The sequence below is a fragment of the Balearica regulorum genome, chromosome 12, assembly GCF_011004875.1.
Source record: "Balearica regulorum gibbericeps isolate bBalReg1 chromosome 12, bBalReg1.pri, whole genome shotgun sequence".
Taxonomy (NCBI): Eukaryota; Metazoa; Chordata; class Aves; order Gruiformes; family Gruidae; genus Balearica; species Balearica regulorum.
Genome location: NC_046195.1, coordinates 15039791 through 15053999, shown reverse-complemented (window position 1 = coordinate 15053999; position 14209 = coordinate 15039791). Strand labels below are relative to the sequence as shown.

Genomic DNA, 14209 nt, shown 5'->3' with positions numbered 1-14209 from the left:
TGCCGAAGGCCCAGCCACCATTCTTAAGGCTCTAAGATACCGTTCTGAAATTATTTTTGATTGCCATGTAGCATTCCATAACCAGTATTCAGCACCTGGGCACATTTAGATGGATTATCAGCGGTTTGTGCCACGCTGGAGAGGCTTTTGGCCAATCTGACCTTCAGGTCCACCAAGCTCCATGTCACCATGGATGAACATGCACATCTGCTGGAGAGGCTTCCCAGGCTGCCTCCCCCTGCGGCAGAGGCGTTGGCTCCGGCAGCAGGAAGCGGCCAGCGGCCCGGCTGGTGCCTCACCCTCGCGTCACCGCCCCTCCCGCCGCTCCCCGTCACCCCGTGGCGGCCCCGCTCTGTCATGGCGGTGGTAGCCGCGGCTCCTCACAGGCGCCGACAGCCCCGCCCCGCCCCGCCCCGCCCGCGGACGCCAATCACCGCCCACCGCCTGACTGAGAGGCGCTCAAACCAACGGAGCCGCAGAGCCCCGCCCCGCTGGGTCTCCACCAGCCAATGGTGCCCGTGCAGCCCTGCTGGAGCGCGCTGCCACCCTCAGCTCGCCTTCTGACCAATCCGTGCGCGGATTTCGGCAGGAGTGGCAGGGCTCCGCGACCAATGGGAGGGCGAGGGTGGTTGCTAAGAGGTAGCGCGTAGCGGGGCTGGTCCAGACGGGTGGGAGTTGTCGGTGGGAGCTGCCGGCGGCCGCGCGTTTGAGCCGGGCCTGCAGGTGAGGCGGCGGCGCTCCGGGAGCCCTTTCCCCGCAGGGCTGAGGCAGCGGCGGCCGGGCCGGGCTGGGCTGGCCCTGGCCTGGCTCTGGCCTGGCTCGGCTCTCCGCCTGCCCCTCAGCGGTGCGGAGCTTGAGGGGACGTGGGGGGTTTGCTGGCTGCCTGCCTGCCCGCGGCCGGGTCTGTCCAACGCCGGGTGGTCAGCAGTGCTCCTCTCGCACCGGCCTCAGGCTCCCTATGCCTGCCCAACCGTCTTTCGGTTTATTTTCTACAGCAGGCTTGCCTTATATATTTATTTCCTGGGGCGGAGGTGGGGGTAGCCCTGCGGTGGGGTTCGGCCTGGCCTGGCTGTGGTGGTCTGCGGTGCGGTCCCCTCCCGGTGCCTCTCCTTGCGGTTCTCGCCGGGTTTGGAAGGTCTGTGCAGCTGGCGGTGTGGTGACGGCCTTCCCCATCGCCTCGTGGAGGTGCGGGGTTGTGTACGGTAAGAAAAGCGGTGGTGTGAGCAGCCTGCGGGGAGCAAAGGCTGAGGTGGGAAGCAATTGTAAGCTGCTTGGGAGCTCGGTTTGGAGCAGAGGCCCTGAGAGGGTGATACTTGTGGGAGTTAGAGCCGGGTGAGCTGGGGCTGATGTCTGTCAGGTTGCACTGTTCCCCCCTAAATGAGGCCCTTCTCTGTTACTCACACTCCTAGGTTCTGACACTGCTACTAGCATTTTGCAACATCTTTAGACTTACTTTTGTTGATGCGTGCTGTATACCTGCTTTTTAGCCTGTGTGACAGGACTCTGTCCACTCCATTCTACAAATTTACGATTTACTCCAGCATGAGCTGGTAGATGGATGTATCACAGTTGATGTATTATAGCTGGTGAAATCCCTCACCTGACACTATCTTTTTTAAAGAGGTATGTTAGCAGTAGCTTTGTTTCCACAGTTATGGCTGGAGGGATTGCATTCTGTAGTTGTATTCTCATGCAGGTCTCTTCAGAGGATTTGTAACAGCTTCCTCTTATTGTTGATGTACATTTTTCACTGGTGTGGTACGTACTGAAGATTCCTGTCTGCCTCTTACAGATTGTTTGGTTTCCACATCACTGGTGCCTCCTGTAACAAATGTTTGTGGCTTATTAATCAGCTAACTGGTACAGTATGTTCATCTTGCAAGCCTTGTTTATCAATGATTTTTATACTTTGCCATGCTAATAATATTGCTTAGGTTGACATGTTCTAGTCCTCACTGATATGGTGTTCATAGAACACAGAGTATTTGTAATATCTCATGTTCTTAGCTTCTTCAATAATGCTTATTTCCTGTGCAAAGAGTTTTGTAATTGACAATTAGTCTTTAGTTGTTCTGTTATCTTTTCTTGGTTTGTCTACTTCACCTCTTCCCTAGATGCGTGTTTAGCTCTTGTATCACAAGAGAAGTTTGAATAAATTCTCTTGTCTCCTCTTGGATCAGTGGATGTGCATCCTTTTTATTATTCTAGCCATTGTTTATTTTGCTCTCAAAGTCAAGAGTAAGAACAGGAAGCATATAGCGAAAGAGCTAACACCTAATGTTTGGGTGGTTCTATTCTCCTGCCTTATTCTTAAAAATAGTTGTATTTCAGCTTTTGCATGGGAAGTCGTCTGTGTCACTGAGTGAATTAGCTGGATAGAGGATGAGGCTGACCTAAGATTGTGCCTGACTCTGTCTCTTCTAGGGGTGAAAAAGATGTGGAGGTTGGGGATAAAACCTTCTGTCTTGCAAAACTGTTTCTGAAGAAGTTAAACTTAAAAGTTAATTTGTTCTACTCTTCTTGTAAATGCTATATTTTTCTATTCAGGGAATGAATAGCTGCTTGGGTTCTTAGTGTTTCATAAAGCTGCATTATTAAACTCTCATGTGAGAACCCAGAGATTAACACACTGAAATCATCACTGTTCCGGGATGTGGTATTGGGAAGTAAAGATGGCAGAATAACATCACTTGTCCTTGACACAGGCATACGGAGAGGTTATCCAAATCTACTAAATTCCAAATGTACTTCTAGATGTAATTTGATGTACTATAGAAGATGGTGGATTTAGACTAGTGATTCAAACCTTCTGTAGTTGTAGTTTAACCTCACTCGATAAGGCTTTGAAAGTGTTTCAGACTCTTCAGCAAAAGCCTAAATTGTCACAGTTCTGCTAGTATATATCTTCATCTGCACTTTTGAGATTCTCTGGAAGATTGTATTTCATGGTGTTACAGCTCTGAATCACTGTTCTTAATATGTACTATAGATCAGCTGAACTTCTGTGCAAACATTTGCCCTTCTTAGCCTTCACAAGTTATTTAGGCTGAAGCTAATATGCATTAAAATAAATCTGATCAAACTCAGCTGCTTAAGTTCTGTACCAAACAATTGATTTAATTTCAATATGCAAGGCCAGTCTGTCCTTCTTATGGAGAAGCAAAGTCCCACTTGCCTAACATATGTGAGCAGTGACGATGCTAACCTAGTCAGGCAGCTATCTTAGCCTCTTTAAGGTCTAGGAAGGCTTGTGTGCCCAAGGGCTTGTCTTTTCTCCAGCTCTATCAGTTGACTTGATAATAAAGGCTGTCTCTGAGTGCCAGCCTTACTCTGCCAGCATCAGGCAGCAGTAATTCCACATGCTTTGCAAAGCAATTCTGTACAAACCAGGTGCTTTAAAACATCTTTGTGCCTGTGCTCTGTTACAGGTAACGGCAGTGGAAGGAAATGTTATACTTTGCAATGTACAGAAGATTTTTGTCTGTCTCTAGAATGCCATTTATTTTAGTCAGACTGAACCTGTGATGACAAGAAACTCAAGTATTTCTCAACAGTAGAGGAAGTGCTAGGCAACTGCACTTCTTGGTCAATGACAGCTTCCTCTACTAATATGGACTGAGTTCCTGCAAACACCAAACCCTTCTGAAACCTCTGATATACTAGTTGCTAATAACTGAGCTATACTGAGTGAGGACTTTGCCGTTCAAGAATTTGTCCTGCTTTTAAACTTGTTTACATCTTAAAAGATGCTTTTGCATAGAGATGCAGGTTCTGGAAAGATTATGTTGAGAGTGTTCAAGCCTGGCTGTCTGTTAACTGGAACACCCAGTTCTGTGAGGTGTTGGTGTGGCATATGTGAATATGAAAGATTGTACTAAGTGAAATAAGCAGATGCACAGTCATTTACAGTGAACATCCTTGTAAGAGGTAAGGAGAAAACGTCCTGTGTGCCTGCAATATCCCTAACCTCCTACTCAAATTCAGCAGGACAGTGGGCAATGTAGCTCTTCAAACTTTTGAGTTGCTGGTGACTGTTGTAGTGCTGCAAAACATCTGTTTTAATCAGCATTCTAATAAAACTTGAGTATTCTGCAGTAGTAGTAGCGGTATGTTGGTCAGGTCCTGTCTCTTTGTATTTGGTTTTCTTGTCCTGAAATGTTGCTTCATTTTTAATGTAATTATGTGACTTAAACTTCTCTAACATGAGCCTTCTATCTGTCATGGACAGACTCTGAGAGAATGACTCTGCAAATCTTCTATACTGCTGTGGAGCAGAGCTGCTTGGTGGGGGGGCGAGGGAAAGGCATGGTGTTTGAAGACCTCGAAGTGGTACCTCAGCTTTTGATCATGTTCAGATATAGATGTTTTCAGACTACTTCAACTGGACTGGTCTTGAATAAAGTTCTCTTAGCTGTTTTAACTTGTGCTTTGGTGATAAACGGTCTTTGTTTGGTGTGCAGCATGCTGCCCACTTAGCTGTATACTCTGTAGCTGAGCAAACAGCTGGGATGTGCTTGGACTTTGGGCTGCTCCTCTGATACGTACCTCTGAGCTCTATGACAGCGTGGGGATGGAGGGGTTAGAGTCTGAAGGTAAATGAGGCTTTAATGGTCTGATGCTGCATTTCAAAATAGTGAAGGAATAGAGCAAACTCCTTCAAGGGGGTTTAGTCTGTAATGCAGTTTGTATTAGCTCGCTTAGCTGTCTGTGGCTTGGTGCTAGTAGCATTTGCTCAGCTACTGAGGATTGATTGTTGGGTTCTCTGCAGTGTGTTTATGCCACTTCTCTTGAGCTTAATGCTGCCTGCTGACACAGGGTTATATGGTAGGCAAGTGACACCTGCTAATGCTGTAAGACTGTGGAAGGATGTTAGCCAGTATTTCTTCTCTCTCAGTGCCTAAAAGTAAGCTTGACATCTTCTACAAGGAGCTGAAACTCTGCCCCGTAGTTCAATACAGCAATGGTTAGGGTGTGACAAAGTCTGAAGTCTCTGCAGTAATCAAATAATTATGTTTGCTTAAATAACATGGGCCTTTCCTTTAAGATAAGATGCAATTAATTGATTTCTTCAGAGTCATCAGAGCCTTGTCTCGTCTTAGTTTAATCTGGTACATCAGATATATGCAATAAAAGCTAATGCAGTGTTTTCCAATCCATCTGTGACAAGCAGGAACCAGATAAGGTGACACACAGGGAGTCTACATAGCAACCTTCTTAGATAATATAAGAATGCTGCCTGTCAGGGAGTAGAACCATTTTGATTGGTTAAAATGATACTGTGAAGAAACAAAAACAGTTTCTGTAGCTGGAAGGAAGTGAAATTCAAGGCTCATTTGACTATAAATTAGCCTTCTTGAAAGTGAAAGACCTAAAGAGTCTTTGACCCTGTTGGCTATAGAATTAGTCTTTCTTAAGAAAGCTGCCTTGGCACATACACCCAGCCCTCTTATGTGCTTAGCTTCTGCTCTGAAGGTGTAGGACTTTTCAAAGTCAAAAAAGGAAAAAAAGCTCTAGTTAAAGGCACCTGTCTTTCTGGCTGTGTTGATGGTGCTTCGTGCTATGAACTCTGTCCCTGTAACCTCACAGTACCTCTAAATTTAGTATATGAGCCAAGTATTGTATCTGATGAAAAGGTCAAATTCCAGTGAAGACACCAGCCAAGAAATTCTGATTGGAACATGGTGTAAACAGTACTTGCTGCTTTGTATACTCACCTACTAGCCAAATCTTGGCCTGGGTGCTGGCTCTGGCGCAAGGCAGAGGGATTTGCATCAAGGACTTTCATGTGCTGTTCAAGTAATGTTCTTTTAAGCATACTTGTGATGGAACATGTCAGTGTGCCCTCTGTATTTGGAGATAAAATCTGTTAGATGTTTGACAACAAAACTCTGGTGGACTTTGCTAGACTCCCAATGACTCTGGCAAGGACTGCACTTTATCTCTTACGACAACATCTAAACCTAAGCTTGAGTGCTTGAAGTGCTTTGCTGATTCTTGATTATACCCTCTATGCTTTGATGTCTGAGACTTAGTTGGCTATTTTAAATGACCAGAAGTACTGTGATACATCAAGATGATCTCAGCATTTGGTTCTGATGTGTTCTCTTCTGAGCTACCACTGAAGATAATAGGAGGTTCTGCATGGGGTAAGCTTGGGTTGGTTAGGTGCCAGTCTCAAGAGAAGCAGTGCAATGCGTAAGCTGATGAGGCATAGTACTGGTGTGGCCAAAAAATACTTGTGTCTATGTAACTTTTTGGAGACATTGAAGTAGCAGTTTAGGCTTTACACTTTTCCATGAAAATGAAAGCATCGTTTATGCAAAAAGTGCTGGGTAAAAGGCAGGGTACAGGACTGCGCAATAAAGCTTGAGGGTTTTTTCATGGTTCCTGCACTCATGTAGCTTGTGTGGCCTCAGACTGTCCTCCAGTGCTTTACAAAAACTTCATCCAGCAGCCTTTCCCATGAGGATGCACTGCTTTGGAGTCTTTCCCAGGTGTATATGTTCCCTATGTATGTTTTCATCTGGATGGTCTCTAGACATCCTCCTCTGCATTTAAACCATCAAAAGCTCAGCAGTGTGACACACTTCTGTACACTTCCTAGAGTGAGGAAGGATTTGAATAATATACTGGCATAAAACTTGGCTTTGTTTAAAAACCTTTGCAGTGCTCTGACTTTCCACCCTTTCCTTAGTAAACTTCCCTTCTAAATGTGGTTCTAAATATCTTACCTGGTGGTGACAGACCTGTAACTTCTGTTTTTGTGGTGTATGTTTTGAGAGGCATTAGTGTTGGCTGATAATAATTTCCTGGAAATATTTTCTAAAGAACTAACTTCAGTAAAACAGCCTTCCTCCCTCCTTTGAGGAGTGGGGGGAAAAAAATTATTTCTGATCTGAATCCACCTAGACACAACTCCTTAAAGTAGCGTGTTTTGCTTTCCTCTTGTCTAGCAGACTTGCTTTCAGAGTTTTATTCTGCAAGCAGACACTACAAATAAATGAAACCAGTCCAAGAGATGTCTGATAAGTTAGTTAATGAAGTCTGTCTGCTTAATCTGTATAGAAACAAGAGCCTCTTCTGGCTCTTCTGAATCTTAGTGGGGAGAAGAGAATATTACAGTACTTGGTAGAAGCTGTAAAAGGATAGGAAAGGGGATTTTTAAATGCTTTCAGTGTTGGCCAGGTATGCTCTAACATTTTGGTGTCCAGCTGAGCTCTGAAAGCACTAGTGAGCCAGAATGCTGACTGGTAGGAGGGCATCTAGGAGGCTTTTGTATCAGACTGCTGTTCCTGGAAATGGGCTTCCTTCAAGATTCTTCAGTGAATGTAATGGAGTATAAAATATCCTGTTAGTGGAGCCCCTTTTAAAGAGGCTGCCTTTACTCTTGTCTGTGGGCAGTTCCATACAGCTGTATCTTTGCTTTAGCCCAAAGCATTTCTAATGCTTCAGTGAAATGAGTCTGCCAGGCTTTCAGTTGCTCATTAAAAGGCCTGAGGGAAGGACCCTGCGGGAGTGGTTTCCTTTAATGTCTTTGCTTTTTTAATATTGGTTTTCCAGTATGCAGAGTCAGGCTTAGCTTCAGCATGGGTGGAGGAGTTGTAACGCTCAGTAGCTACCAAATCCTGTGTGTGCCCTGTTGAGTCACAGCATAAAGTGACTTCTGTCCCTGAAAGAGTCTCCTCTGCCCAGGAAACCTGGAACAGAAACGTGTGCAACTTTCAGATTTGTTGTTAGTTATGACTTCACTTGCTGTACAAGTAGGTATATTGGCAATGGTTTTCCCAAAGCCCAGTGTCTTTGAAAAGCTACATGAGGAATTTGCTGGAGCTCTGCTGCCTTTTGTGATACTTGTTTCTATGCCTGTCTAGAAGGGGGAGATGTGGATTTTTTTCTTGTTACTTGTACAGGTGAGGTATGCTCTGTTAACAGTAGTGCTGAAGTGTTTCCTGTAACGTGGTTTTCAGCTCTTTATTCCTTGATGAAAGGGCAAATTAAAAGACTTCATAAATCCAGCACTTGCTTTCCAGTGACTGATTTTAAAGTTAGTCCTCAGTCACAAATGGGACTTAAAAGCATAACAGCCCCAAAGAATATTGCTTGAAAAGACTGTCAGTCTTAAGTGATTTATTTTAAAAAAGGAATTGTACACTTAAGGTGCTTCAAAATAACATCTTTACCCCTGAGAGCTTCAATTTTTTTTGTCTTCCTCAGTGTGGATCTCAAACCCTGTGATAGATGAAAAGGCAGGCTTGATTGCTTCTAATGATATACTTACTGCCTCTTGGTAATTTTGTCTAGCCTGCTAAAAGTGAATTGCCAAATGTTTGTCTGTTTATATTAATGCTGACCCATTTAGAGGAGATTCTAGATTTAAATTTGACTGGCTCAACATGGTGGTTACATATCCTTTTTCATAAACAGACAAGTTTATTGGGTCAATGCAAAAAGGGTTTAACAAAACAGAAGCAAGGTGACCTCATCCCTGCTTGTAAATAGCAAGGCATTTGTCCTATGTGATTAGAGGCAGAGCTCTCAAATCCATTTCAGTAAGTTAAACCCTCAAAATTTTAGAGCAGAGCGCCCTGTCTCAGCCAGGGCAGATTTGCAGGGGCTGAGCCAAGTCTGTTTAGGTCTTAAGAAATACCAGACTCTCAACAAAGTACCTGCAGTGCTACAGCTGGATCCATAGGGTGTGGAGTTTACCAATCTAGTAGTCTTGGACTAGATTCGTTGCTTAGTTAATCACTCCAGACTGCTGTGCAACTGCAACAGCAGTGCTAACTTTGTTAGCTGTACACAGACTGATCTGAGTTTTTTTGGGTAGAGATCCTGACGAATACATGAACCTATAACATGTGTTTGAGATGTATGTTCAGTGAATGTGTATTTAGACTAAAGGGGAAAAATAAAAGTTCACAAGTTCCGAAGCATAATCCTGCCTACCAACAGCTGACTTTTCTGAAAGAAACTCTAAACTAGTATGCTTTTTTGAAGGTAACAGGCAAAAACTTCATATAGAAGTAACAAAAAGATGTGGTATGCTTGTAATCTGAGGATTATGTGGGAGACTCAGGGAAACATGGCTTAGCTAGATCAGTTATACTGAGTCACTAGTACAAAATGCTAATGACTAATCATGCACAGTTTTATTTTTAACAAATTCACTAATGTTGTGAAAGCTGTAAACAGTAAACTAACTTAAAATCCAGGTGGCAGGAAGGTCTTGGTTAACTTTTGTATCAGTGTCCCTATTAATTTTCTAAATAAAACAATGAAGGGAAGATGCCAACAGAACTTCTGGGAGTTTTATCTGGGGAAGACTTGTCCAAGCACCTGGTTGTCCTTGAGTCATGATCACTCAGGAACTCAATCCACTCTTCTGCTGATTGTACCTTCCCTGGAGAAGCCATTGCTGTAGTTTGCCTGTTGTCCCCTACACAGCTGACAGTAGTGTTGGTGAAAGCCTACTAAGTTTGGAAGTGAGGTAACATACTATAGCTGAACATTGTACTCAAACTCTTTATTGGGATGCATGATGCCAGTGTAATCTTCTGATTAGAAGAATAAATGGGGGGGTTTTGTAGCCTGCTCCTCTCTCCCTTCTACTGTGAAGCTCAGAATTGGAAAATAAAAGCTTCAGGGCTCTCCAATATTAAATGTTGTCTTCTTTCCTCACCCTCTGTTCTCCTGCAACACAGATGGTTATGGTGGCAGAAACTTGCAGCTTTCCAGAACACTGTTAATCAATAGCTGATGTCAGACTTGTTTTCTTCCAATGGATTTTGGTGTAGCTGCATTGAGTACAGAAAGTACTTCTGAGGTTTTGTCTTTCAGCTAGGAAGAAGACTAAGTCTATAGTATGGCCTGTCCTGTTGGTGTATTTTCCAAGTTGGAAGCAGTAGCTGTGGCAGAGAGCAGACAGTTCTGGAACTTTTTCCTTGAAGCTCTGATTCCCATAGGTTTGTTGTGCCTATAGGGAATCCAGTTTTAATTGTAAATGTCACTTAGATTTTTAGTTACAGGCTGAAAGACCTCTCTCTTTTATTAGCATCGTCAAGTTCTTGTAACAAGCCTTGGTGTGTGTGCACTAGTGCTGATTAGGTGGCTGTCTGAGCCTCCTGGTGGCTCTCACCATCTTGTTAGTGTGATATGTTGTAACTTCTCAAAAAAGCAAGTGTGGGAACAGAGACTGTTTACAAGCTTCCATGCGTAGGAGTGAGCTGCCTTGCTAAGCCTAAATAAAAGTAGCAGAGAACTTTTCAGGCTGGCTTCAGACTTCAGTAACAGTGTAGATACCGCACAAAGTTGAGAAAACAGTAGCCTGTTACTTCCAGTCTTTTAAATATGAAGGGATTTGGGTAGCTTTTGTAACTGAGGAAAATGTCACTGTCTTGCGAAGATGGTGATTCTGTGGTCTTCAGAGGAGAGCCAAGCTATGAACTTCCAGAAGTTGTACTGGTTTTCATTATTGCAACTGTCTATGCTCATGAAGGTGTATTTGCATATTGCAAATGAATTAATAAGCTGAAGGCAACTGATCTAGACTGAAATCTGTCCATAGGCAAGAGGTCTGATGCAGATGGATCAGAGTTGGAGCAGTTAAGACTGACTACACAAATTACTTGCAATGTCTGTGATGGGACCTCTCTATAAACTTGTGTTCTTCCCTTCCAGCTGAGTGATGCAACCTTATCAGTCATAATCAGTTTTCTTTTCCTCTCTTCGCAGGGTAACTCGGGTAGTACGTGGATCCCAGACGGTTACAATTCTACTGAGGACTGGCAATTATTTCTAGTTTGAAGAAAAAGTGACATTGGTAAGACTTGACTTGTCAGTTGCTATCTTACTTGGGTTGCCTATGTGGCTGAGGAAAGACTTGGGGAAAAACCTGCTCTTTCAACATGGATGAAATGTCCCTGTTAATAACTGTAGCCAGCTATTTGAACTTCAAAAGAAACTGGATCAGTTTAAGAATTTGATTTCAAGCTGGAAGGATATTGTTATATTGTGAGGTTTTAATTCTCTCCTCTGCCCTGCTCCCTTTATTCTGAAGCCCTTGAAAGACTAGATATTAATCTAATCCTCCTTCAGCTGCAGAACTACAGTAAATTAAAAGAAATGCTGAACTCACTGGTCCATAAAGTGACCACCTTAAATACAGGCAGGAGTTAGTACCAGTATTCTCATGGAGTTGCAAAACTCAGGCTGAGGAGCTAATACAGTAGTTCTTTCAAGTTCTCCTTTTTGAGCCTGGCTTGTACATCTAGGAAGAAACACACATCTAAAGCTGCTGATGTGCCTTAATTGCCTGGCTTTTCAGTCAGTTGCTATTTGAGCCAGAGAGTCTTGGCCAAGATTCTCAAAGTATTGACTGGCTGCAGACTGTAGGGTTTGACACCTGAGGCGCTGTCGCAATTGTAGTGTGGCACTGATTAGGAATAAATCTCCTTCCCAACTGATCATCCAGTTTCTATTTCTTGTGGTGATCAGGGTGTTAAGAGCAGTACAAAGTAAACTTCCTTTCATCTTAAAAGTTGCTAGTCTGGGTTGCTATGCTAAGATTTTTGTAGCAGTGTTAATTGACAAACTTAGCACAGTCTTATTTAACATCACAATTGATAACCATATTCAACAGTATATTGCAAAAAGCTTTAATATTGTTTTTTATCTCAGACTCAAAATGAGTGCAATGTTGGAAACCCCTGAGCTGCCGGCGGTGTTCGATGGGGTGAAGCTAGCTGCAGTTGCTGCTGTTCTGTATGTTATTGTTCGCTGCTTGAATTTAAAAAGCCCAACTGCCCCTCCTGAACTCATTTACCAGGACTCTGCTTTGGCCCGCTTTCTACTCAAATCCTGCCCACTTTTGACCAAAGAGTAAGTAATATATTTTTTCCATGTTGACTTGGGTAACAGGGAGAACAACTGCACTTAACTGTTCTTCTGCCTAGTGTGTTTCTTAAACCTGGGTGCAAATGAATGTCATGGTATCCTCTTGATAAAATAAACCAGATCAAGTCAAGCATGTCATCATTGTTGGTATCCCAGGTATCTGGATTTAGGACCAAGCCTTATTATGTCGGGTTCTCCATAGATGTGTGGAAAAAGTCACCCCTGCCTCTCTGTATAGTGGCTGTATGCTGATGTTGTACTATACCAGCACTATATAGCCCACTGTCTGTGGAAATGGGGGAGGGATGGATGCAGTCAGCACTTGTTCCTGTTCATGTACTCTCTGTTAGGGAAGAAATCTGTCAGAGTTTGCAGGAAGGAAACGTTTTCATGGTGTGTCCGTGTACTTACAATGAACACAGAGATGGCTATTAGTTTTAAAGTGCCTACTCTTATTTGAAGTGCCTTAAGTCGATTGAAGACTAATGAAATCTATTACTGGGTAGAGCACATCATCATAACTAGATTAATAAAGTAATGACATACTGGCCAGCTCTAAGCCTGTTCAATCCACTTACACAGTTGACATAAGGTCAGTTTGAATTTGAGCAGGCTGATCCTTGACCTTCCATTCTAGGACCTCTAGAATCAGTGCAGCTGCCCTTACCTTTAGCAATAATATGAAGCATTTACTATAATTTCATGAGGCTTTGGAAGGACAAGGACTTTGATTACTGTATTTCTCTTCTGCAATCACTTTGAAAACTTGCAAGCCCTATTTAGAAGCCCTAAATACATCAATTATCTAGTAAGTGCTGAGTGCAGCTGCACGAACCTTCCTTTTGGATCTCAGAAGTCAAGCTGACTTAATGATAGGCATTCTAGGGGAGATGAGAGGCTTTTAGCAGTGCTGTGTTAGGTGCCTTGATTACATAAGGTGTAAGATCTTAGGCCATAGGATCTGTAAACTCTTAGATGAAACAAAGCATTATCCATTTTACCTTGGAGCCTGGAAAGGGTTCCCTGATGCACTCTGAGTTTGGCAGTAATGTAAGTGTGTGGTGAAGCTGAGCACTGAAATTGGATGCTTGGTTATGTCTAGTGCCTTAACTGCAAAGCAGTTGCTTCCCTAAAAAATACCAAGTAACTAGAATCTCCTTAGTGTATCTTAGACGCTTGTTATCTCAATGCTGGCACTCCAGATTGACGTGTCCCTCGTCACTGAAAGAGCGAGCATGAAGTTGTGGTGATTACCAGTCTTGAAGGCATATTAGTATCAGGCTAATTTTTGGAAACAGACTGTAAGCTAATTCAGAGTCTGTTTTTACTCTTATTTCAGCTGCTCTTATGGTACAAGCTCCTAGCACTACTGTATTAAGCCATGTTTTTGATTTATCAGTTGGAGAACAAAGCATTCCCAAAGGAGTGAAAATGCAGAACATGTCTAAAAATTGCAGTACATCTGTTGTGCATTAACTGCAGGAGTGAAGAGCTTGCAGAATCCTGGTGGTGTGTTAATAGTATGCAATCTAGGGTTGTTTGCTTTCTCTGGATCAGCTGTGCTCAGGCTTGCTAACTTCTCTGAAAACTGTAGTGGTGATTTCCAACACATGGTTCTTGGGTGGAACATTGCTTCAAAGGCTTGTGTGAACCCAGGAAACAAACTGGAACAAAATGTGTCAATAGGTGGTTGTTCAGTTTTGTTACCTGTATACCTATGTTAGGGGAGACAGGAATAAATTGCTGCTGGGGATTGAAAGGGTTTGCAGAAAAGACAACTTTGTAAGATGATGTATATGTGATTTTTGCTATTCTAGTGATGTTATCACAGACTTTTCAATACACAAATTTAAAAAAATCAAAGAAATCCTGTCTCTAGGCATGAAAGTCACCTAGAGACTAAAGGGGAACAAATATATTTAAATTCCTGCAATTATGCATGAAATAGTTTGTAGGACTAATTAGCAAAAAGCTATGTGAAAATAGCTTGTGCTATACTCCACTGAAAAAATCTTGTAAGACTTTGATTACTTGCTAATTATTCAGAGTGTTAGGAAAGCTGATTAAGCAGCTCTTTTCAAATTCTACCATGAAAGCAAAATAAGTAGCCCAGCTATCCCTTCTGTGATATCAGTACTGTGTTTGTTGTAAAATCTGTTACAAGACCAATTCTTCTGTACAGCTGTGAACTGGCTTTCAGACCTGGTTTGTTCAGCTCCCTTGTGCTTAAGGGAGGAAGGAGTGAGGATATTGCTGGGGAAAAAAACCAGACAGGGTAGCAGGGAGAAAGCAGAAATAAGCAAAGTTATTCTGTCTG

The 14209-nt window shown here is 43.0% G+C and overlaps 1 protein-coding gene across 4 annotated transcripts in view; it reads left to right on the top strand.

Annotated features, from left to right (window-relative positions):
* The first annotated feature begins 589 nt into the window (after positions 1–589).
* The window catches only part of ABHD2 (abhydrolase domain containing 2, acylglycerol lipase), a 41891-nt gene continuing 28271 nt past the window's right edge, over positions 590–14209 (top strand). The window contains exons 1-4 of one of the 4 annotated variants that reach the window (XM_075764604.1): positions 667–723; positions 1793–1860; positions 10732–10819; positions 11677–11877. In XM_075764604.1, the coding sequence (XP_075620719.1) occupies positions 11684–11877 (194 nt within the window). In that variant the 5' untranslated portion in view covers positions 667–723; positions 1793–1860; positions 10732–10819; positions 11677–11683. Of the gene's footprint in view, positions 724–817; positions 999–1792; positions 1866–10731; positions 10820–11676; positions 11878–14209 lie in introns of those variants that run through there. The other 3 variants (XM_075764601.1, XM_075764602.1, XM_075764603.1) reach the window with 3 other exon arrangements.